This window comes from Gossypium hirsutum, chromosome D01 (assembly GCF_007990345.1).
Source record: "Gossypium hirsutum isolate 1008001.06 chromosome D01, Gossypium_hirsutum_v2.1, whole genome shotgun sequence".
Lineage (NCBI taxonomy): Eukaryota > Viridiplantae > Streptophyta > Magnoliopsida > Malvales > Malvaceae > Gossypium > Gossypium hirsutum.
This window is the reverse complement of record NC_053437.1, coordinates 602,209-625,939: the sequence shown is the minus strand read 5'-3', so window position 1 is coordinate 625,939 and position 23,731 is coordinate 602,209. Positions and strand designations below refer to the sequence as shown.

Genomic DNA, 23,731 nt, shown 5'->3' with positions numbered 1-23,731 from the left:
TATATAATATATTGTTTAAAATCTATAAAAATAATATACAATATATAAATAATTTCAAAAAAATTAAAATAAAAAATTATAAGATATATAAAGATAAAGTTATATAAAATATTTAATAAAAATTGATTTTTTTAAAATTATATAAAAATAAAATATTATATAAAAACTGAAAATTTTAAAATATATAAATTTAAAAATGAAAATATTATATAAAAATTGAAAAGTTTTCATACTTTTTTTTCAAAAACTTTAGAGTTTTTTTTTCAAAATATATCTATATTTCTTTTTTAATTTTTAGAATTTAGAGTTTTTGAAAAAAAGTAAAATTTATGAAAAAATTTCAATTTTTTATATAATATTTTGATTTTTAAATTCATATTTATATATTTTTATTTTTAAATTTTTTTAATTTTTATCTAATTCTTTAAAAATTTTCAATTTTCATATAATTCAATTTTTAAAAATTTATATTTATATATTTTAGAATATTATGCATTTTTATTTTTTTAAATTTGAATTATTTATATATTATATTTGATTTTTATATTGTTAAACAATAATTTATATAATATTCAAAAAAGAAAAAAGAAAGATGGCGTGATGCATTCTAATTGTAACAACCCGGTTATTGACCCTAATCGGAATAGTGGTTTCGGGACCACAAATCTGAATTAAAAAAATATTATTAATATTATTTTGTGTGTTTATTTTGTGTGCATTTGATTGTGTGAAATTTTCGTGTTTTAATTTCGTCGTTTAAGTGTCCGATTTAATAAAAGGGCTTAATCGCGTAAAATGAAAATTTAGGGGTTAATTATAAAAGCACCTAATTATTGTTGTCTTTATAATTTAGAGGTTTTATTATAACAAATTTTAAATGCCATGTTCTTCATCTTGGCCGAATATAGAAAAGAAAAAGAAAAGAAAAGAGAACAACAAGGTTCGGCTATCTCTAGGTCTAATTAAGGTATGTTTTTGCTTCGGTTTTTGATGATTTTTACGTTTTTTATATCGTTGCTTTGAATACTACCCGACCCATGCTTGAAATTCTGATTTTGATGAATATTTTGAGTTATGCCATTTATGAATATTTGTGTTTTGTGATGTTTAATGATGAATAATGAAAGATATGTCTTAGATTAACATGTTTTGTCTTGGGATTTTTGATGAATTTGAGTATTTAGGGTTAAATTGTGAAAATAAATTTTTGAGGGACTAAAGTGTGAAATAAATGCAATGTGTGGACTTGTATGAGAACCATGAATATTCGGCTCTTGTGTGGTATGGGCAAATTTTGTGTATTTTGTGTTTTGTGCAAAAAGGACTAAATTGCAAAAAGTGCAAAATGTTAGGGGCAAAATGGTAATTTTCCCATTTATGTATTTTTGAACTTAATTGAATGTTTTGATGAATAAAAAGGTTAAATTTGATTATGTTTAGATCAAGAAACGAAGAAAATGAATTTGGATCGGGGAAAAACGAAAGTAATCGAATAGTCGATCGTGTCCGCTGATATCCGAGGTAAGTCTATTAGCAATTTGAGGTTATTAAATCAGTATATATGCATGTATATCTATAGTAATTTGGTGAGCTGAAATTGAAAGTATATGGATTGAATTTTGTTTAAGTATGAATGATATAAATATATATATGTATCATGTTCGAAAATATATATATGTATAAATACTTGTTTTTAATCAAAGGTATTTATATATATAATATATATGTAAACATAAGGTCCGAATATATATAAGCATATACATGTATAAAGCCTTGGACTTGGTTAAAGGTATGAATGTGTATATATATGTACACGTGAGTTGTAATATATATGTATACTCATGAATAAGTCTTGAATATATTTAAGTATGAAATTATATATGTATATGTTAGATTCGAATATGTATATACGTACATGTATAAGTTATTGTATTGAATTTAGATATAAAGTTATATACATAAATTTGTTAGGTTGAATCATGAAGTTATTGAGCTGGATTTTGGTGTTTGAATTTCATGTACCTATGTGGTTCAAAGATATATGTTATAAATTTTGAGCTGAATTTTTATGTATGGATTTATATACATATATAGTTCGAATATGAATTACAGCTCTTTGGACTGAAATTATTGTTGTGAATTATGCAAGTATGTTTTAAGTGCATGTTTGTTACGCAGAATTGAATATAATTCAATTTCGACGGAGAAATGACTACCGAATTTATTGCCAGTGAAATTATTCAGACTATATGTCTAGCAGGCTAAGTGCCGGTGAATTGAATCGGACTATACGTCTAGCAGGCTAAATGCCGGTGAATTGAATCAGACTATACGTCTAGCAGGCTAAGTGCCGGTGAACTGAATCAGGCTACAAGCCTAGCAGGCTAAGTGCCGGTGAACTGAATTAAACTATAAGCCTATCAGGTGAAGTGCCAGTGAATCTGTTTAAATTAAGTGATTCTATGCATTGGGTATAAATATATATGCTTTTGTTTATATGAAATGGATAAGTTTATGAACATTGTTTCAAGGTGGTTGATGAGTATATAATCGTTCGAGTCCTTGTGAATAGTGAGTATGTATATATATATATATCGGTTGTCATGAAATTGTTGGATATATATATATGTGTATGTATGTATGCATTCGGCATAGGTGGGTATAGGTGTATATTTGCATTCGGCACTTATAGTTGATCAAGTATAAAATTATTATGCTTTTGGTATATGTATTTGAACAATTATATTTAAATGGATCCGATGAAGTGCGAACAATAAGTACTATAGAAATCAGTATATGCAGTTAATGATTATGTTAGTAAATTGACAAATCAAAAAATGATTCACCAAATCAAACAAACAAACCAAAAAATGGCTAATCACCCAGTTTTCTTCCTCGTTTACCTGCTCGCATTAGCTACATCCCTTCACAGCTCCACCGCGGTAGATTACACCGTCACAAATGAGGTCCCAACGACTCCTGGAGGCACCGTATTCGACAAAGAGCTCGGCGTCGAGTACACACGGCAACAAATGGAATCAGCCTCCCAGTTCATCTGGAACCTTTTCCGGCAACCCGATCCGGCTTCGAGAAAGAACGTTCAAAGCGTAAGCCTCTTCATCGTCGATAACCTAGACGAGAGAGTCGTCGCGCTTGCGAGCAACAATAACATCAACGTGAGCGATAAATCGATCCAAGGTTTAACCGGCGATGAGCTGAAACGGAGCTTCAACGGGGTGCTTTACCATGAGATGACTCACATATGGCAGTGGAATGGGAACGGGCAAATCGGCGATGGGCATCTCGGGAATTTGACGGAAGGGGTCGCGGATTTCGTACGGCTGAAAGCGGATTACGTCCCCGGAGGGTGGCCACGACCGGGGGACGGCGAGCATTGGTACGACGGGTACGCCGTGACGGCGTATTTCTTGGATTATTGTGAGGGTTTGAAATCTGGGTTCGTGGCGGAGCTTAATGCGAAGCTTAAAGATGGCTATAGCCCTGATTTCTTTTTTCAGATTCTGGGCAAAACTGTTGATCAGTTGTGGACTGATTACAAGAACATACCGAGAAATTAGATACATACACACACATATATAGTAATTAATTATTAATTATATGAATAAGCTTAGGTTCTATTTTGTACTTGATTACTCAAATAAATCTTAGCTGGATTTGAGTATGTTTATGGATCATCACTCCATAAACAAAGTTACACTCTAATTCAACTCTCGTGTTTGTTCGGATGGTCTCGTTTATTCCCAGAGTTCATCCGGTTCGAGCCTAAATATTTTATTTTGAATATAAATGTTTAAAACTACCTATAATTTCTTTCACCGCTTAAATAAATAGGAGGATAAATGCGTTCCAACGCACTCAAACTCACGTTCTTCTACATAAACAACAATGTCGACGACAATCGAACTAAAACTCAATCTAAATGCTTAAATAGTATTATAGACAAATTTATAGACTATTCAAATAATTTATGTTAATTATTATATTCGTTCCATTTTATTTAAAATTTATTGACATTTAATAAAAATGTGTTACAAGTTTTTTTATTGGTCACTTTTTTTTAGTGAATTGGGAAAAAAATGAGTTGAAAAAGTTAAGTGCAAAACTAAAAAATACATTACGTTATTAGTCCCTATATTGTATATAACTTGTAGATTTAACCTCTTTATTCTGAATTGATTTTTTTTTAGTTTCTATTTTCTAATTTTAAAATTTTACCATTAAATTCATTAATTTAAGTTTTATTATTTTTAAAATTTTACATGACAAGTATATTATCACATGTAAAATACTATATCAATTTACTAATTTTACATAACACTTACAAAAAAGTCATTCCATTTTATTCAATGGATTTGTATAATACATGTATATTATGTGTACATAAAGTAACAAGAGCTTACAATAACCACCATTGAAGTCACTTATTATGAGTGGGTAAAAATACTATGGAGTAGGGTGAGCAAAACTCAATTTAATTCGTAAAAAAAAATCGAATTTCAAGTTAATCGGATCGAGTTTTTCAAGTTTTTCAAGTCAACTCGAACAAGTAATTCAAGTTCGAGTCAAGTTGAATTTTACAATTCGAATAACAGATTGATGTAAATCTCCATTGGTCCTTGTCAATTTTAAAAATGAGCAAATTGGTCTCTTTCAACAAAAATTACAAAAAAAATTAAAAAATTGAAAATTTTTAAATATTTATAAAATTTATAAAATTAAAAAAATCTAAAGAATATATAAAGAAAGATAAATTTTTAAAAATGTTCTAAAATAATAATTTTGTGACCTAAATAAATTAATTAATGATTCAAGTTTATCATATTAAAATATTTCTTTTCTCTTTGAAAAAAAAGTTTTCAAATATATGTGATTTCAAATTTATGTGCTCTAATATTAAATTAGTTATATTGTAACAAGATTTTAATTTGACGTGTTTAATTTTTTTAATTTAACTCAAACAATTTCATTCAAATCGGCTCGACTTGAATTTCATTTCACTTGACTTGATTCGAAAAATTTTCAAATCGAGTTAGGATGATAAAATAAGGTTCGTTAACTCAATTAGCTTGAATTTTTTTACTCGATTTGATCGAACGCTTACCCCTACTATGGAGACCCAAATATTAGGAGTTAGACTGCATTTTGCCCCCTTATTCAAAAATGGGAAAAATAGTAGTATATGTACGTTAGATTAAAGAGCAAACTAGTCCATTCTGTTAAAAATTTTGTCCATTTATACTATTAAAAACTAGTGTGGCTGAAGAATAATCAAACAGTTCTATATGGCGTACCACATGTTCCTCATTCTATTGTATAGTGACAAATTTTTAACAATAAAAATTGATAAAATTTCTAAAGGAATATCAATTTGCTCTTTAATGACTAATTTACTCATTTTTTAAGTAAATGGAATAAAATACAATCTAAATTTTAGTACAAATGTCTCTATAATACTTTTTCATTTATTAGTGCTATCACCATTCTTTTTCAAGTATGTCCGGTACCAGGCACGGACCAGATTTCTCAACTACAATAATTCGAGCATTATTGTACTCATATGTCATATCTAACACTTGAATCTAATCTCTCAATTCCATCAATTCGACCTGAATCGGATTTCCAACTCCAACAATGTGACTATCATAAGATTCGTGTCTGAAACACAAATTTGAGCTCCAACTCGTATTTTTTTCAACATGGACGGACAGCAATATCGGATCCTTCAAAGTCCTACCTCTGTTTTGAACAAGAGAAAAACAACCAAAATGAGCAAATTGTTGCCCATTTTATTTTCAATAAAATAGTTTCCAAGCAAAGGAATTATTTGGATTATATTTATAGCATTTTGAAACAAAGTTGCTGTTTTCCGAGATTTAATGCTTTGGGATTTTTTTTTTTACTAAAACAGATACTGTAATTAAAAACAACATCCCTTGTTTCCAACAAAAGAAAATTATAAAATCATGTGTTGATTTGATTTTTTTATTTTATAAAACAACATTTAATCTTTCAATTTGTTAACTTTTTTTCATTTTAGTCCTTTTTTTTTTGCATATTAGTTTTGAAACTTGACAGTTTTTCTCAATTTGCACGAACTTGAATTTTATTAAAGTATGATAACAAAACACTTTGATATTGTACCATGTCGTCACTTAAAATATATATATTTGAAATCTAACAAGAAAATATTATAAATTTATTTTTATTTTTATCTTTCAAGTGATAACGAAACCTCAATAAAATCCAAATTCATAGAACAAATTGAGAAAAATTGTTAAGTTCCAAAATTAATATAAACCAAAAAAACTTCAAGGACCATATTAGAAAATTTTATCAAGTTCAGGGATTAAATATTACTTTATCCCTAGATTTTTATTTGTTTTGGCGTCACCGATAAACTTAGTTCCAATGACAGTAAAACCAAGAAAGCAAGTTTGTGTATAGTTGTTGGAATTGGATCGAATCATGTATTGGTTTGTATACCAATACAAACTAAAGAGTTGAATCGACTTTTGAGCGACGAAGGATTACGCAAAAAATTCTAAAATCTTTTTTGGTTCACATTAATCCTCGAACCTGGTAATTTTTTTCTAATTTGGTTTTCAAACTTAAATTTCGTTAAAATGTAATGATGTGTTATCTTAAAATTGTGCCACATTATCACTTAACATTATGTTGTTTGTAAATTTAGAATGTATATATATGTTTCAACTCCTTGTACTTTCTATAAATTTAGAATTTAGTCCCTTTACTTTTATTTTAAGGAATTTTACCCTTCTATATTTTAGATTTAAAAATACAAGTTCAATTGTAACCCCTGATAAAATTCTTATCAGTGTTATTACAATGACGTTTTTTTGTTGTGAATTTTTTTTTAATTTTAATATGTCAAACATTTTAATTGTGTTAATAATCAGACATAAATTTAAAAAAATAGTGAAATTAAATTCATAGAAATAAAAGTAGAATAATTAAAATTTTAAATGTAGGAGAAGTATAAGACTTGAAATCACATATACACACATACATATGTATATATTATGTGTACATATTGTCACAAGGGCATACAATAATTACCATTGAAGTCACTTATTAGTGTTATGACCATTGATTTAATTTTCACTTATGTCCCACACCAGGGCTTGGACCGGATTTTTCAACCGCAACGATTTGAGTATTAGTGTATCCATATTTGACAACTCCAATAGCTTGACCCAAGCTAGATGTTTGGACCCCAACGATGCGAACATTAAAATATTTGTGTCCGACGCCCGAACTTTGCCTTAATACCGTCTTTTTCCCACCATCAACGGACAGCAACTTCAAACCCTTCAAAACCCTACTCTCTGTTTTAAACAACAAGAGAGAAACAACAAGAAAAACAACGAAAATGAACAGTTTTTGGCCCATTTTTTTCCTAAAAAAAAAAAGCTCTTGAAAATGGTGGAAGGGTTTTTCTTTTATTTAGGTTACATTGCAGAAGGAATTATGGGATTGTATTTATAGATTTAATAGTGGAAATTTTTGACTAAAACAGATACTGTAATAAAAACAACAATATCCCTTGTTTGAAAGAAAAGACATCATGTGCTGATTTGATTTTTATTTGATTTGGTGCCGCCATTTGAGCTTTTGGTTCAATGGCAGTGAGCCATTAAAGTAACCTCATGCCCTGGTTTTTCTTTTTGAAACAAGTAAAGAAAATGTTTGGTTCGGTCTGCAACAATGATGAGGAACATGGGAAAATTAAGGTAAATATACTTGGTAGGTACTCCAAAAATTACCATTGAAACCCCTATACTAAAAGTCGAGTAATATATTGTCCCATTAACTCAAAAAATGGACAAATCGATCTATTTACATGAGATCAAAGAGAAAAATATCATTCTATTAAAAATCTCATCAATTTATATAGTTAAAAATTGGTTTCTATACGTTAGCATGAGGTGCACGTAGCACGCCATATGTCACTGTTGGGTTAGTTAACAGTACAAATGGATGGAGTTTTTAACAGAAATGACTAGTTTGTTCTTTGATCTAACATATAGAGATTCATTTGACCATTTTTCAGTAGAGGGGGCGAAATGCAATCTAACTCACAATACAAGAGCCTCCAGAGTACTTTTCCTACAAGTCGTCCTATGATCTGTATCAAATCAATCTCTCTATTATTAAACGAATCAATCTAATTTCTACGCTATTGAAAAAATCAAATGAGAATAATTTTCAACAGAGTTAACATTTACTAGTTTTAAAAAATAATTTATTGTTTAACAAAATTTTGTAAATTCTCAACAATGAAGGGACTTGATTCACCGAAAATTAAGAGTCAGCATGGTATAGTCTGATTTTTGGCATAAAAGTCAAATTATTACGCACAGAATTTCGCGCTTTCGCCACCCATATCATACGGCTGACAATTGGCGAACTCTTAAAACAACTATTCACCAAGATAGCGGGGGCATCTACATGTAAGGGATAAATCAAACATTTAGTCCCTAAACTTGAGAATGTTTCTCAATTTAATTACTGAATTTGGATTCTGTTAAAGCATGATGATGTGATATTTTGAAATTATACCACATCATCACCTAAATTTTAAAATATATATAATCTAAATGAATTGCACATGAAGGGACTCGAAGACCTATACATATAATTGTGTATGGTGTAAGGCGAATCCAAAATTCTTTTAGGGGGTGAAATTGAATAATAAAATTTTTAGGGATCAAAACATAATTTCATAACTTATGATTTCATCATTTCTAAGGGATTAAACATAATTTTATTCATTTTAGAAGGCCAAAGTATAATTTTACCTTAAATTATTTTTTTAGTTTAATCATTTAATAGAGACTTGTATGAAAATTCCCCCCTTAGGGAGGAAAGGCCCCTACTCGCCCCCTCAAATTCACCCCTAGTATGATGGGTCTCGAACCTAGATACTCAAAACATAAATACTATACCTTTATATATATAATTTTTTGAGAAGCATATATATATATTCTTCTTCTTCTTTTTTGTAATAGAAATATTCAATTTAAATACTTGTATTAAGTGAAAGATTTCTTGGTATTGTTGGCAAAGGCTAAAACCTTATATATTTGAGTATTTAATCTCGAGTCCCACCATAAATGATTATTATGTGCGAGTTTCCAAATCCACCATGTGGTAGCTACCATGGGTAGGATTTATTATATTATGATTATTTGTTCATATATACTTTATATTAAGTCATGACTACTATATTTCTAAAATATTGGAGTTTGATTTTTGGAGTATGACATCACATGTCGTCTTATCAATTGAGATTGAGTGATTAATGATAGAGCATACGATGTTTTTTAAAATACAAGTAGAGTGCCACATAACATTTTAGATACTATATGTGATACAACGTACGAGACATTCGAGAGCATCTATGTGTCCTCTTTGATCAAGTGACAGATCTTAACATTAAGTTCTGATGAGTTTAATTAATATTTTTAAAAAGTTTAATGAGAATTTTCAAAAATAAAAATATAATTAAAATATTCAAAAAAAAAAAAAGGCTTAATAACATCTTTTATTTTTTAATTTTAAATTCCAAGACACTTAAAAAGATAATTTTTAAAGAGAGAGGGGCTTAATCATATTTTATTTTTGGGAGGAGCCAAGCTCCTATAATAATTTAAAAGAAATAAAATAATAAATTAAAATAATTAAAAATCATAGTAATTAGAAAATTATATTAAAAAACAAAGATAAAAATAACCAAAATCTAAATTTTTTTGTTAAAGAAATAAAAAAATCAATTATTCATTTATGTTCTTTTTTTTTATCAATTTGGCAATGACTTTAACTATTTTTAATTATACATCACCAATTTAATTAATCCATCCAATTCGAATAATTATAATTTAACCGATTTAACCGAAACTCCAAAATCATTGTATCAATGGAATAATTACACCACAATCTTTTGAGTAGGTTAACACCCACAATCTCAAGAGTTGAAAATAATAATTGTGGCAACATACCAATGGGATCTTTATAGCACTTTCCTTTATTTGGCTAAGATGATAATGCTGTCAAAAATAGAATTTTGAGAGTACAGTCTTATCACATTTAAATATTATGTGTGAGTTTTTTTTTAGATTATTTTGAGTTAAGTTTTATGATATGTGTATATTATTTAAATTTATTCTGATTTATATTTGAATATATTTTAATTTTCAATCCGTTGTATTTTGTGTTAAATTGTTCTACGTATCAATAAGTTTTAAAGGGACAAAGTAATATTTATTTTTGAATTTGACCAAAAAAAATCAATTTGGTCTTTGATTTTTTGGTTTGTATTAGCCCCGAAACTTGATAACTTTTCTTAATTTGGCCAATGAACTTAGACAACGTTAAGGTATGATAACGTAACACTTTAAGATTATGCGACATCATTTCTATAAAAATTTAAAAAAACATATAATCTAAAAAATACCCAAAAAAATCAAGTGATGATATTTTATGATCTCGGAGTGTTACGTTATTACGTCTTAATAGAATCTAAGTTCAAGTGCCAAATAAAAAAAAACTGTCAAGTTTTAAGACAAATATGGACAAAAAAGAATAGTGACTAGTGTGAAAGTAGTTCTCAAATTTAGGGACTAAATGTTAATTTGTCCCATTATATGAGCACAAAAGTTGGACTTATACGGTCCTAAGGGTACAACATTAATGGAGCTTAGAAATTCCATGCATGGCTACAATTTATGTCCACAAATTGGTCTATAAAAACTTGAAATATTAGTTATTAGAATATAATACACCAACTTTCTCACCTATTTATCAACATTCTTTGTCGGTCGATAGCAAGCCATTGACCTTCACACCAAATAATACTAAATAGGTCAAAATATATTATTAGTCCCTGGATTTTACGCAAGTTATAGATTTAGTCTCTTTACTTTTTGAATTGTTCAATTTTAGTCCCTATACTTTTCGAAATTTGAAACTTTTATCTTGTCCAAATAGTAGCAGTTGGACCTGTTGGTTACATTTTTATACAAGTCATGTACTATGCATAAAATTGTAGATTTAGTGTGTGTTTACTGTTGAGGCTGAAAAGCACTTTTCAACCCAAACCATGATTTCAGACAAAAAATTATAGGAAAAAAAATAGTTTTTTTAAATCCAATCTTGATTTCAAACCGAGATTTTAAGCCAAGCCAAAAAACTAAAATGTTTAGCTTTTGGCTTTCGGAAAAGGGCTTTTCAGTAAAATTATTTTTTTATACTCTCATTAAATCTTCTACTTTACAAAATCATGTCTAAAATAGACAATTTATTTTCCCAAAATCACTTGTAGATTGTAATGGTAAACACCATCAAAAATTTCAAATACATTTTTTTACAACACTTTTCAACCTCAATGGTAAACCGTCCCTTAGTCCATTTTCTATATTAGGTAATTCTTAGTCCCTGTACTTTTTCAAATTTTGAAATTTCGGTCTTGGCGCAAATACAATCGCATTCATAACTAATTTTTTTCAATAATATGTAGAAATAACAAACAGACATTACATTACAATGTGATAATATGTTTGTCCATTAGATTTTAAAAATACTTATTTCTCTCCATCTTAGCCTGGGGAGGATAGGAGTTCCCTAAGTTGGCGATCCTTTCAAAGGACGAGTCCTTACACCAGTGAAGTTGCGTTGTTGTTGAATGAGCGAGCACGGGCGTTGATGAGGATACCTTACAGGGTTTGGTATAACAATTACATGGGTTTAATTATATTTTTAGTCTTTCTATTAGGTTGAAATTTAATATTTAATCCCTTTAATTTATCATAATTTAGTCCCTCTATTTTAGTCTTTCTATTAGGTTAAAAATGTTTAATGTTGAAATAAAATAATAAAAAATTAAATATTTTTTATTTTAGTAGGTATTTTTCAAATAAATATGTGGGGCTAATAACTCAATTTACTACTTATATTATTTTTTATAAAGTAATTAAAAATTTAATTACATTGAAATGATAACCCTTGTGACAATTTAATTTACTTCATTATGACATAAATAGTTTTTTATTATGAACTTTTTGAAAAAAAATTAGTTTAATAATTTGTTTAAATTTCAAAAAATGAACAACAGAGTAATTTTAAAAGAATTATCGTCAAAGTGACCAAAAAAAGTAAACATTTGAGGCTAATTTTTTCATTGGCTAAATTGGATTAATATTATGTATGATATTAACACGTTTTATACTTACCGTAAGCTCGACTTAGCTTGAATTATGGACCTCAAAATTTGATTAAGCCCACCAATATTTGTAAATAAATAACCTAAATTCGTTTTAGGCTTACCGATATTAATTTTTTTATTTTACAAAAGCATTTGCTATTTTAATTTAATAATTAATAGTTTAGTATATTTATTTAATTTAATTAAAATGGTAGGACATTAAATAACTTAACATATTATTTAATATTTAAAATTATAGTATTATATATTATAGATTTAATTTCATATGATACAAATTACATTATATATAAATAAAATAATACATTACATAATAAAAAATAGGTCATATTCCAACCTTGAATATTGAAGTGTAAATTTGACTTATATTTTAAAAATATATAATTTTTATTTATTTTTTTAAAAAATTATTATTTTTTATTCAAACTCTTCTAATTTTTAGGCAAAATTTCAAGATAATTCGACCTTTGAACAGTTGAGTTATTGGCTATTTTAGTGTTTTTCTTTTGGGTAAGTTATATTAGTAGTTACTCAATAATTTTTTTTCTTTTTTGGTCACCTAGCTATGAAAAGTTACAAAATAGTCATCTAATTATTAGTAAGATTATTTTTTAGTTACCCAACTATGAGAAGTTACAAAGTGGTCACTCAACTATTCAATTTCGTCTTTTTTGGTCATTTAACTATTTTGAATATTTTTGTGTTTCCATTTTTATGTTAGTTAACTGATGAATAAAAAATACGAAATTAAATAGTTAAGTGATTATTTTATAATTTTTTATAATTAAATTATCAAAATAAAAATTTACTAATAATTGAATAACAAATTTGTAATTTTTCGGTTTACGATTTTGCGCTTTTTTACAATTGGGCTTAAGCACCAATATATCATTTGCCATTTTGCCGTCAGTTAAATCTCATTTTAGTCCTTTCCATAAAACCCAAAACCCCAAAGTAACGGCGATGTTGGTTGGCGCCAATCTTCTTCGCCGCCTCTTACGTTCACAACTATCCGCCGATGACGGTGGAACTGGCTTTATCATCACCGCCATCTACCATCTCCGACCACACTGCAGTACAACCACCGAATTCTCAGATGAGGGAAATAGTGAAAAGAAGAAGGAAAGCAAATGGTTCACGCTACCCCCATTTGCTAAAACCGTCAATGCCTCCGAACTGGGAGCCAAATTAGCCAGAAAAAACCATTTGAAATCCGCCACATCCGCCGAAACCTCCGCCTATGAAACGACGGCGCTGAAGTGGGTTCTGAAATGCTGCCCGGAGCTGCCTAGAAATCTAGTACAAAAGCTATTTCGTTTAAGACAGGTTTTTATTTTTCAATCGAATTTAAAACTCTTTATTCGTTTGTAAATATTTTTCTTTTAATCCAAACAAAAGAAAATTTCTTTTTAAATTGAAAGGAGATTTTCTTTTATATTTATTCACACAGGTTCGAAGAGAATCCATAGCCATGGAGGTTACTGATGATGGTTGTCAAGTACAAAAGATTCAACTTAAAAGGGTAATTTTAATTTTATTTGAAGTTAGCTTTATTTTCCATGGTACTTAGATTCAGACGGGTGTTAGCAATCTATTCAAGTTTGATTTGATGATTATTGAGTTAAGCTCGAGCTATTGATCAAGCTAAATTCGAGTTATTAGATTATGTTGTTGCCCTAGATACATATTATTAACCCTAAGCTTAATTATCGAGCTCAAGCTCAAGCTTTAATAAGTACGAGCTTAATGAGCTAAAGCTCAAGCTAGTGTACAAAAATTGATAAAAAAGCTGAATCAAGCTTGAGCAGTTCGATTATATCTCGAGCTGAGCTTGAGCTCAAGATTTAATACATATGAGCTTAATTGAGCTAAAGTTCAAGCTTGAGTATAAAAATTGATAAATGAGCTTAATCGAGCCGAGCTTGAGCTTAAAAATAAATGTTCGGTCAAGCTTAAGCTGAGTATCAAGCTCTAAATTTCAGGTCGAGCTTGCTAATATTCGGGCTCGGTTTATAAGTGCAGAAAATTCGTTAGATATAAGTATGTTTAACTTTTTTCGAGTTTTTGTGTATTTGGAAGATATTAAGATGATAATATCGCATACCCATTTTTTTTTAGTTATGCATGGATACGAGTACTTTAAGTGAAATAAGAGTTGGATTGACATTGTCTATTTTCTTGTAAAGGTTAGAGCTAAAGATTCATTGAGTATGTTTAATTTATTTATGTATTTGGAAGATCTTTAGTCGGTAATATCAAATCCCATGTTTAGTTTTGCATCGGATGATACAAGTACTTTAAGGGAAATAAGAGTCGGATCAACATAGTTTATTTTCGTGTGAAGGTTGGAGCTAAAGATTCATTGAACATTGGAGATAAAATCTTTCTTCCTATTAGTGTCTGTGAGGTTCCGGAGGAGAAACACGAACATGATTGCACCGATGAAGAATCTAACTTTATCCGAAGCTTGGAGTTATATAAGGTTCTCTTATTGTAGACTAAGTCGGTGTAGTAAATATTAAGCTATTTCATTTACTTGTTCCTGAACTTACGATCCAACATTCGGTTTGATGTTAGGATACGGCCATTATTGTTCTCAATAAGCCTCCGGGAATGCCGGTTCAGGTAATCCATCTGACTTTTTTAATTTGTTGTTCCTATTTGTTTTCCTTATTTGTTTGAATTTATGTTTTTAAACTTCGAAACAGGGCGGCATTGGCATCAAATGGAGTTTAGATGAATTGGCTGCCGCATGGTTACGATATGATTACTCAGAATCACCACGGCTGGTGAGTGAACATAAGCGAACTTTATTATTTGTTCATTCTCAGGTCAAAGTCGTCGTGTTGTAGATGCATTGTGAGCTCAGATTTTATGGGTCTGTTATATTCTGTAATCCATACTGCTATGTTATGATTAGATGACTTAGCAGCCCACCTGGTTATGTTATGATTGTCGGAGACCGCCTCACTAGGTGAGTGAACATAAGTGATCCTTGTTATTTGTTCGTTTCTCGGATGTAATTCGAGTTGCATTGGAGATGATGCACTGTGACCTCAGATTCTCTGGTTCATCATGTTCCGTAATCCGTACTGTTATGAAGTAGTCGGATAGTATGTTATACCATTATACATATAGAACTGGTGTTTTTTTCGTGAACATTCTTTTGTGTTATTTAGGTGCACAGGCTCGACCGAGATTGCAGTGGCATATTGGTGATGGGGAGAACTCAAATGAGTGCCGCAATTCTTCATTCCGTATTCCGTGAGGAAACGCTCGGTGCATCGAAACATGTGACTTTCTTTTGTCTAAGCTTGCTTTCCCTTTCGGATATCATACATATCAGTAGAACGGCAATATTGTCGGTCTGGTTATGGCTAACTTTAGTCCGTTATGTTTTAAGGATTCTGACAACGAGAAAAGAGTCTTGCAGAAGAGGTATTGGGCACTCGTTATCGGATCTCCAAGGCGCCCCAAGGGAACAATTTCAGCTCCACTTCGAAAGGTTTGAATAATCTTCGATTCGAGGTTATCTTCATGTTTGAACTATTAAAGATCCTTAGTCACCGCGGATGCTTTGAACTATATGCATTTACCAAACAAGTCTCAGTTTCTGCTGGTTGTAGGTGGTGGTGGATGACGGGAAATCCGATCGAATCACTGTCTTTGAACACAATAACACGATTTTGTCATCTCAGCATGCAATTACAGAGTATCGTGTCATTAAAACATCAACACATGGTAACATCATTGTAACGCTTGTTTCAAAATCCGACTTCGGCATTGCATACCCTCTTATGCTTAGTGATCTTAATGCAGGGTTCACATGGTTAGAACTGTCTCCTCTCACTGGTAGAAAGCACCAAGTATGTATCGAAGCCAAACTATTTCATTAATTTTTGTCACTTTCGATTTTATAAACCAGTCTCTACTGTTTACTCTAGCTTCGAGTACACTGTGCCGAGGTACTGGGAACACCGATTGTTGGAGACTACAAATATGGGTGGCAAGCTCATAGAAGGTTGCAAAATCTGGCTGAGTCAGACCTAAGAAAGAACTCAAACGAGAAGGTAGCAAAGGAAAACATGCTCCCTTTCGGACTCAATATGGATAGCGGAAGCATTTCGGAAAAACACCTTCGTCTTCATCTTCATTGTCGGGAAATGATCTTACCGAATGTTTCTCAGGTATTGCGAAATCCGAAATCGTTTACGGATGATGATCTTTCAAAGCTCAAAAGCCTGGAAATAGTTGCTCCATTGCCTTCATACATGCAAAAGAGTTGGGATATCTTGAATTCTTGAGAACTAAAAAACTAGGATCTTATAAGCTTACAATTTTGCCATCATTTTCCTATGCCTTGCTTTGGAAGATAAATTTTTTTATATATATACATATTTATATAGTTTTAATAATTCTTAATTATTTATTATATATACTCGCATTCTAATTTTTCATTTTGTCCGACGTAGAAATGATATTCTAAATCTATGAAATCTCTATATTTATATATCTCCAAATCCAAGATAGTTAATATATTATTTGGTATTTGAGTTTCGATTTGATATTAAATTTCTCTTTTCTTAATTTGGTACTTAAGTTATTCTTTTGCTCCAATTAAGTATCTATGTTTTTAAATGGAGTACACAAGTTAAATATTCATTATGTGACGTAATGTTTGATTTGAGTACTAAATTGGACACTAAAATTAAATTTAAGTATCAAGTTGAGATTAAAAATAAATAGCAAATTGAATACCGCATCAAATAATATATTAACCTTAAATATAACACAATGTAATTAATAAGAAACAAATATGAATTTTTTTTTTATTTAAAAAAGAAAAGAAAAGAAAAATCATACCCAACATTTGCATCCGTAACTCGTCTCTGAATTCGGATAACATAAGAATCTATATTAATAAGAGACAAGGATGAAAATCAAACGTGTCCAACACAATTCAATCATAGATATAGGATCTTTAAAATACATGAAATACCTTTTTAACAAATTAGTATCCATAGAAGACACATACTCGTTTTCGAATTAGGAACAGAATATCGATTGATAACAAAAATATATCTCCATTTGATCACTGAAAAATCATTTTCCTAACCTAAATTTCATTTGGTTCTAATTTTCTGCTCCTACTGATAAGTAAAGAACATTTAACAAAAGCTACGAAGGCATTTTTCTTCAGCTGAGGTTAACTTTTTCTTCTTTTTTATATGCATGCAAATTATTAAAGCCTTCTAAACATTAATGCAATATAAAAGGGTAAACAACATTACTAGTCACCCAATTATAGTTTTTTTTTCTTTTTTATCATTTAACTATGAAAAATTACAAATGGTCACTCAACTATTCAATTTTGTCTTTTATGGTCACGAGTTAGCTAAGTTAAAAGTGAGAACACAAAAAAATCCAAGATAGTTGGGTGACTAAAAAAGACAAAACTGGATAGTTGAATGCTCATTTTGTAACTTTTCATGATTGGATGACCATTTTGTAACTTCTTATAGTTGGGTGACAAAGAAAAAGAAAAAAATCAAAGTAGGTGACTACTAATGTTATTTCCCCATGTCAAAAACTAGTCACTGACCTTTAAAACTCCTGCTATTCCGAACGATTCGAAAATCATAACGTTCGGCTAAAGTATATGTTCATAAAATATCTTGAAGGGTTGAATCCGCTTAAAATCACTGCAGCACGGAGAAAAGATGTCGAGTTTCAGCAATTGGAATCGTTACAAAAAGGAAAAAAAAGAAGATAACATGTTGAAACTTACAGATGGGGGATAGAATGATAACGATGCCGATCGGGTAGAGAAAAAATGTTGTTCTTTCCAAAAAGGGAAGTACTGTAAGCACAATAGATATATCAATTTTTGAAAAGACTTCATTGCTATTGACACCGAACACGGAAAAGAAAAAGAGTGAACTACACTAGTAGTTAACTAACTATTAGTAAATTTCTTTTTTGGTCACCAAATTATGAAAAGTTACAAAATAGTTATATAACCATTCAATTATGTCTTTTTTGGTCATCAGGTAGTCTTGACAGCTTTTAAATTTGACATAATAGCAAATTTAACCCTCAACCTTTACACATTCAGTAATTTAGTCTTTTTTGCGGTTTTGCTTTTTTTTTTGTGATTCTTTCACCTAAAAAGCTAAAAAAAACAAATTTATTAGCTAAATTCGATTGAAAATATACAAGAAATATAAACATCCAAAAAGTCCAAGATAGACTAATTTCACAATGCGTATATGTTAAGGGTAAATTCTTTTATAACCGAGACTAAATTGACATAATTTATAAATATTGAGTGTTAAATTTGCTATTATGCTAATCTTAAAAGTTGCCATTGTTAACTAGCTGGTGACTAGAATAGTTGGATGACTATTTATAATTTTTCATAGTTGAGTGACCAAAAAAAGAATTTACTAATAGTTGGGTGACTACTAATATAGTTTACCCAAAGAAAAAAAAGGCACGAAATTACCGTCATAACCTAAGAAGTTGAGGTAGTGATGGTAAGATGCTGCCACCATGAAAAGCAGGTTTGATAGCAGTGCAGGTATGAAACCGTGGGCAACAAGAAGTGGTGAGAGAAAATAATGTATTACTGCCAAAAACCGAAATATTAGTCATACTTACCGATCCGTTTCGGTATTGAAATTATGCATGAAAGAGCCGAACGGGTCATTAACTGTAAAATTACCGTAAAGCATTACAAACATTGGGAAGAAAGAATTGCAATGCACATCGAACGCATATAGCCTGCAAGCAAGGGAAAACCAGAGTTAGCAATGGATGAGTATTGATGAACATTGATCAATGAAGAATAGAACTGACACAAACAGCTCACTCATGTAGATAATTAAATTTGTGGAAGGTTAGGAAGAAGTCACCAGACTTGCCATTCAACCCGTTGTTCAACCACGCAAGTATTTGGAGCCTCTTCCCGAAGATAAGCATTTGTCAGGAACCTGCATTTGTCGTAACGTGCTAGTAAGAAATTAAAGCGAGCTTTTATTATGCCTATCAGCAGAGACTCGCAGCATTGTCGTACACATTCTTAACGTTGTCTTGCAGTTCTTTTGAAACTTTTTATTTACTGAAGGAAGACATACGATGGGAGCTTAGAATGTAAATGGTATAGCCTCGAAATAAAGGTAATTGATTTACTTCTGGCTACCAAATCCTTGGATTTCTTAAGTATTCACGCCCTTTCGTAACAGTAATGTCTTCTAGACAACGAACCACTACCAGGCCTATCTGCAACCATAACTATATTTCACAAAGCTTAAACCACATAAAAACAGTGAAACTGAAACAACTATAGCATAATGGTCCAGCCTGAGACCAATTTAAAAGGAAAAACCGGACATTAAAATATCAACCACAGATATATGGTCCAGCAACTGGACTTTCAGAAAGAACAATGGTCACTAACTCGATTAACATTCTAATTATCAGACAGATGTGTGGAACTAAAGCCGATTTAGAGATAAAAAAGTGTAGCATACATTTTTTTCTAAGATATAATAGCTCCAGTTCTAAAAACAAAGAGGTATTGGCTCTTACCAACAACATGTTGCCAGGAGTATTCCAGCAAGTAAAAAATGGAAAAGCAATACTGAAATAACTACAGAAACAGCATGTGCAGCACTGTGATCATACCTGTATAGAGAAGACAGCAAAACATTACAAGACGAGGTCTATAAAATATTTGATGGTACAATGGAAACAGATAAAGTGAAAGAATTCCGATATATAGTACAATATTTGAGCCAGCCAGAGAATTACTCGGAAGAACTTAGAACTCTCACTATGCTGAAGAGTGAAATCTAAGAAAACCTTAGAACAAATATACCATATAAGCACCATATGCATGCCAATTCGGTGTTAAAAAGATTTATCTAAGGCTAATTACAAATCCAGAATCCCCATCAATGTCAAGGCAGGGAGCAATTTTAAAGTACCAGTGGTTAGCAATCTATTTTTGTTAAATGCAGCGATGTTTAAAATTGTAAAAGAAACTTACGCAGCACAATAAGCTACTGTTGCAAGTGCCAAAAGAAGGCTGCAGATTACAACAAAAGCGGGGTCGTCACGTGCCCATTGGTTCTTGGTTTCTGAACCAAAAATAAAAATAAACAAGTTTTCGAGGTCATGAGATCAAGGAAAGAATTTAATGAGTTCATGAACATGAAACTTAAAAACCAAAAGGAAAAAGAAAAATCTATATTTACCTATTAGTTCTAACGTTTATACAAATTACCTAATACTACCGTATTCTAATCGACTTAATCGTGCTTTTAATGTGCTAGGGGGTATGGGAGACCTTAGGGCTCACTGCAGTTACAAACTACATTCACATTCAATTAACCACTTGATACTTAAGGTTACAAATCAGTCAAACATGCACTGAATCAATTATTCAATTTATTAAAGCACATACAGCCTTAAAGGCTTGCCAAAGATGATGGCAGCTATCATAAAATAGTACATACAGTGTGCACAACAATTTAGACTAATACGAGCTGATTGTCGGCAGTATAAGCATCAAGTGTCAATTGACAAACTATTATTGCAGTCAGCATTCCTCTTGAGAAAAGAAAAAGTCATCCTGTGATTAACAACATTGGTCCTCCAACTCGGCATAAACAGATAAAAAACACATTCATTTAACAGAAATTACTTACGTTTGTGATACTTTGTGTGCTGATAGCTGCATCCAACATAGAAATCCATATACACAATAGAACAAAAATTAATTAGAAAAACACATTTCCAAACTCAAAATACCTTTTCTTTTCCTGCATATAATCCCTTTCACTCATTCCGCAAATAAAGACTAAAAAGAACACTTAATATGCATGAAGCCAACCAAAGAAAAGAAAGGTTCCTGTAGTGCTATAAAAGAGAGCAATATGACTAAATCTTATATCTGTAACCAAGCAAAAGGCATAATCAAAATTAGGAAGTAACAATTCTGGAGCAAAAAATAATAAATGGTAAATGCTCAAAGCTTTCTGAGATAAAGTGGATTAGTAGTTGAAATTTCATTTCAAGAATCTCTGAAGCCGTATGCAAGGCGAGCAATGACAAAAGAAGAAAAAATTTAGTCAGCACAAAATGGTGTGTTAAGGTACTTGTCTTCTATTGGTGGAACTATATGAACTTAGACTAGTATCAGTAACCACTAACCAGATGATAATGAAAATACGGAAACAATGGAAAACAAGTGGATTGATGATTATGGCTGAGTACTTACGCAATCTTTGGTGCAGTACATAGATGAAGCATTTGCCAGAATGTATATTCAATATCCATTTGTTGCCACTACATGAACAAGGAAAAAGGAACATGATGAGATAAAGCGACCATATTGAGAAAGACGATCATAGGGAACACAATGGAGATGAACTTATTAGATGCGGCTATACCAAATCTTGGTCAAAGAAATAACAATACGTAAAAAAGGAAAAAAGTAAGACTTCACATTTGACATCAATCCACCTAGGAAGGCTCAAAACTAAAAACTTAGCTAAATTATCTCTCAAACTACTCAAGCTTAACTCGAAAAAAAACCTAAAACTAAATCTTATAATTATCAAGCTGAGCTTGAGCAGCTCGAGCTATTTATTGAGTTGAACTGAACTTTTCATTTTTAATATATATTGTAAATATTTTTATATTATTAAATTAGGTTATTGTTTTTAATATATCATTAGCCCTAAGCGTAATTATTGAGCTGAGTTCGAGCTTAAGCTTGAATATGTACAAGTTTAATCGAGTTCGAGCTTGAGTAGCTCAATTACATCTCAAGTCAAACTCAAACTTAAAAATAATGTTTGATTGAGCTCAAGTCAAATATCCAACTCCAAATTTCAAGTTGAGCTCGAGCTTGAATTTGCTTGCATTTGGATTCGGCTCAGATCAATTACACCCTTACACACCCTTACACGTGAGCGGTCAAATTTAACACTGCAAACACCTATATCAAAAGTCAAATTTCAATCACTAACTACTAGAGATTTCGAAGAGAAATAATCCAGCTACAGTTACTCGAACATATTTCCAGTACGAAAAAACTATGTCACTTATCACTTCCAAAAACTTAAATCTACTCCTGGATGCCAGGCATTACCGACAACTAAATCCTCAAATTCAAAACATTAACAAAAAAAAATACATACATTACGATTCAAATTTGTGAATTCCAGCAAACAGGCATCAGGAAATGACAGCAAAACCGAGGAAATTTCATAATTGGATCAGGAATCGAACTATATATATAAAAAGATAAGATGAAAATGAGGATCAAGATCCAACGAAAGCGAAAAGAGATCGTACCTTGACGATTCGACGGAGATACTGAGGGAACATGGCGTTAGGACGTGATATGGAGATCGACGACCGCGTTTTGCTAACCGTCGGTGACATATTGCTTGAATTTTTATAGCTGTTCGATTTGCTGTTTGATCTGTAAATCGTTTTGAATCTCTTTTAGCTGTATATATCATGTATATATATATCTGCTCACAGCTCTTCTGAATCTCGCTTACTTGAAAATGAGAAGACGGAAACGTAAAAACGACGACCAGTAAGCAAGCCGAGCCGACATCGGTTATATTTATATATATGTTTACTTATTAAAAATAAAAAAAATACAAATAATTTTATATTGATGTTTATATATATTTAATTATAAATATATTATTTTCCATGATTTTTTAATATTAAAACGGACCATTTGAGAGGGTTTTTAGATTTGAATCTTGCTCCGGTCCGACTTGACTTGAGTCATTTGTATTTTATCAAATTAACTTTAAAATTTAAATTATGACATTGTTTTTTTTCTGTTATTAAAATATATAATTTTTGTCAAATAAATATATTATATTAGACTAGAAAAACACGTATTACACTAGAAAAAGTATTAGACTCAAATACTAAATTACATAATGTGTAAATGTTGAGAGTTAATTTTTTTTAGAAGCAAGACTAAATTGATATAATGTATAAATATTTAGGTTTAAAGTAGTTATTATATCAATTTTAAAAGGTGTCGCCATTACCATCTAATCAATTTGTGACAAACAGATAAAACTGAATAATTAAATAACCATTTTATAACTTTTAAATGTTGAGTGACAAAAAAATATTAATAATTAGATCACTACTTACTTTTTATATATTTTAAATTGCTATACCCTAATTGAGACATGTAGCAAAACAAGAAACACCTAAGAGCTACCTGTATGGACGACCTTATGCTTACCTCTTAGCCTACAACAATTGACATATTCTCTACCTAAATGACATATTCTCCACCTAAATGTCCAGACAATCCTTTACTGCCTGATTATTGGATTGCCAACCACTCAAACATTTCATCCTCTAGATTACTCATTTTTAGCGAAAATGCACTCGCCACAAAATATATATATAAGAAAATAC

General features: G+C 30.5%; 3 protein-coding genes across 7 annotated transcripts; 2 read left to right on the top strand and 1 right to left on the bottom strand.

Moving 5' to 3' along the window:
- The first annotated feature begins 2,814 nt into the window (after positions 1-2,814).
- LOC107928816 (uncharacterized) lies at positions 2,815-3,863 on the top strand. The gene has a single exon (XM_041086630.1). The coding sequence runs from the start codon at positions 2,838-2,840 to the stop codon at positions 3,576-3,578; it is 741 nt and encodes a 246-aa protein (XP_040942564.1). The 5' UTR covers positions 2,815-2,837; the 3' UTR covers positions 3,579-3,863.
- Positions 3,864-13,152: 9,289 nt separating this feature from the next.
- LOC107928960 (RNA pseudouridine synthase 4, mitochondrial) lies at positions 13,153-16,816 on the top strand. Its single transcript, XM_016860276.2, has 10 exons — positions 13,153-13,585; positions 13,710-13,781; positions 14,604-14,741; positions 14,837-14,884; positions 14,968-15,048; positions 15,439-15,552; positions 15,663-15,764; positions 15,886-16,000; positions 16,079-16,125; positions 16,204-16,816. The coding sequence occupies exons 1-10, from the start codon at positions 13,223-13,225 to the stop codon at positions 16,561-16,563; spliced, it is 1,440 nt and encodes a 479-aa protein (XP_016715765.2). The 5' UTR covers positions 13,153-13,222; the 3' UTR covers positions 16,564-16,816.
- Positions 16,817-17,059: 243 nt separating this feature from the next.
- LOC107928961 (protein unc-50 homolog) lies at positions 17,060-22,949 on the bottom strand. 5 transcript variants are annotated; one of them, XM_041086626.1, is made up of 12 exons: positions 22,837-22,949; positions 22,625-22,754; positions 21,543-21,610; positions 20,971-20,996; positions 20,310-20,400; positions 19,850-19,945; positions 19,174-19,251; positions 18,984-19,042; positions 18,765-18,887; positions 18,048-18,119; positions 17,862-17,961; positions 17,060-17,171 (listed from the first exon to the last, which is right to left on the bottom strand). In XM_041086626.1, the coding sequence occupies exons 1-11, from the start codon at positions 22,893-22,895 to the stop codon at positions 17,897-17,899; spliced, it is 867 nt and encodes a 288-aa protein (XP_040942560.1). In that variant the 5' UTR covers positions 22,896-22,949; the 3' UTR covers positions 17,060-17,171; positions 17,862-17,896. The 5 variants fall into 5 exon arrangements, with proteins under 5 accessions (XP_040942560.1, XP_040942561.1, XP_040942559.1 ...); XM_041086627.1 differs by having other exon boundaries at positions 17,060-17,148; XM_041086625.1 differs by having other exon boundaries at positions 17,060-17,961.
- Positions 22,950-23,731: the final 782 nt, after the last annotated feature.

Excerpts from the sequence above, each read along its gene's own strand:
- LOC107928816 (XM_041086630.1), top strand. The coding sequence starts at position 2,838 with ATGATTCACCAAATCAAACAAACAAACCAAAAAATGGCTAATCACCCA.
- LOC107928960 (XM_016860276.2), top strand. The coding sequence starts at position 13,223 with ATGTTGGTTGGCGCCAATCTTCTTCGCCGCCTCTTACGTTCACAACTA. Across the intron at positions 13,586-13,709 it reads AGCTATTTCGTTTAAGACAG|GTTCGAAGAGAATCCATAGC; the intron begins GTTTTTATTTTT and ends TTATTCACACAG. Across the intron at positions 14,742-14,836 it reads GAAGCTTGGAGTTATATAAG|GATACGGCCATTATTGTTCT; the intron begins GTTCTCTTATTG and ends GTTTGATGTTAG.
- LOC107928961 (XM_041086625.1), bottom strand. The coding sequence starts at position 22,895 with ATGTCGGCTCGGCTTGCTTACTGGTCGTCGTTTTTACGTTTCCGTCTT. Across the intron at positions 22,755-22,836 it reads TTCCGTCTTCTCATTTTCAA|ATCAAACAGCAAATCGAACA; the intron begins GTAAGCGAGATT and ends AACGATTTACAG. Across the intron at positions 18,888-18,983 it reads AATGTTTGTAATGCTTTACG|TAATACATTATTTTCTCTCA; the intron begins GTAATTTTACAG and ends GGTTTTTGGCAG.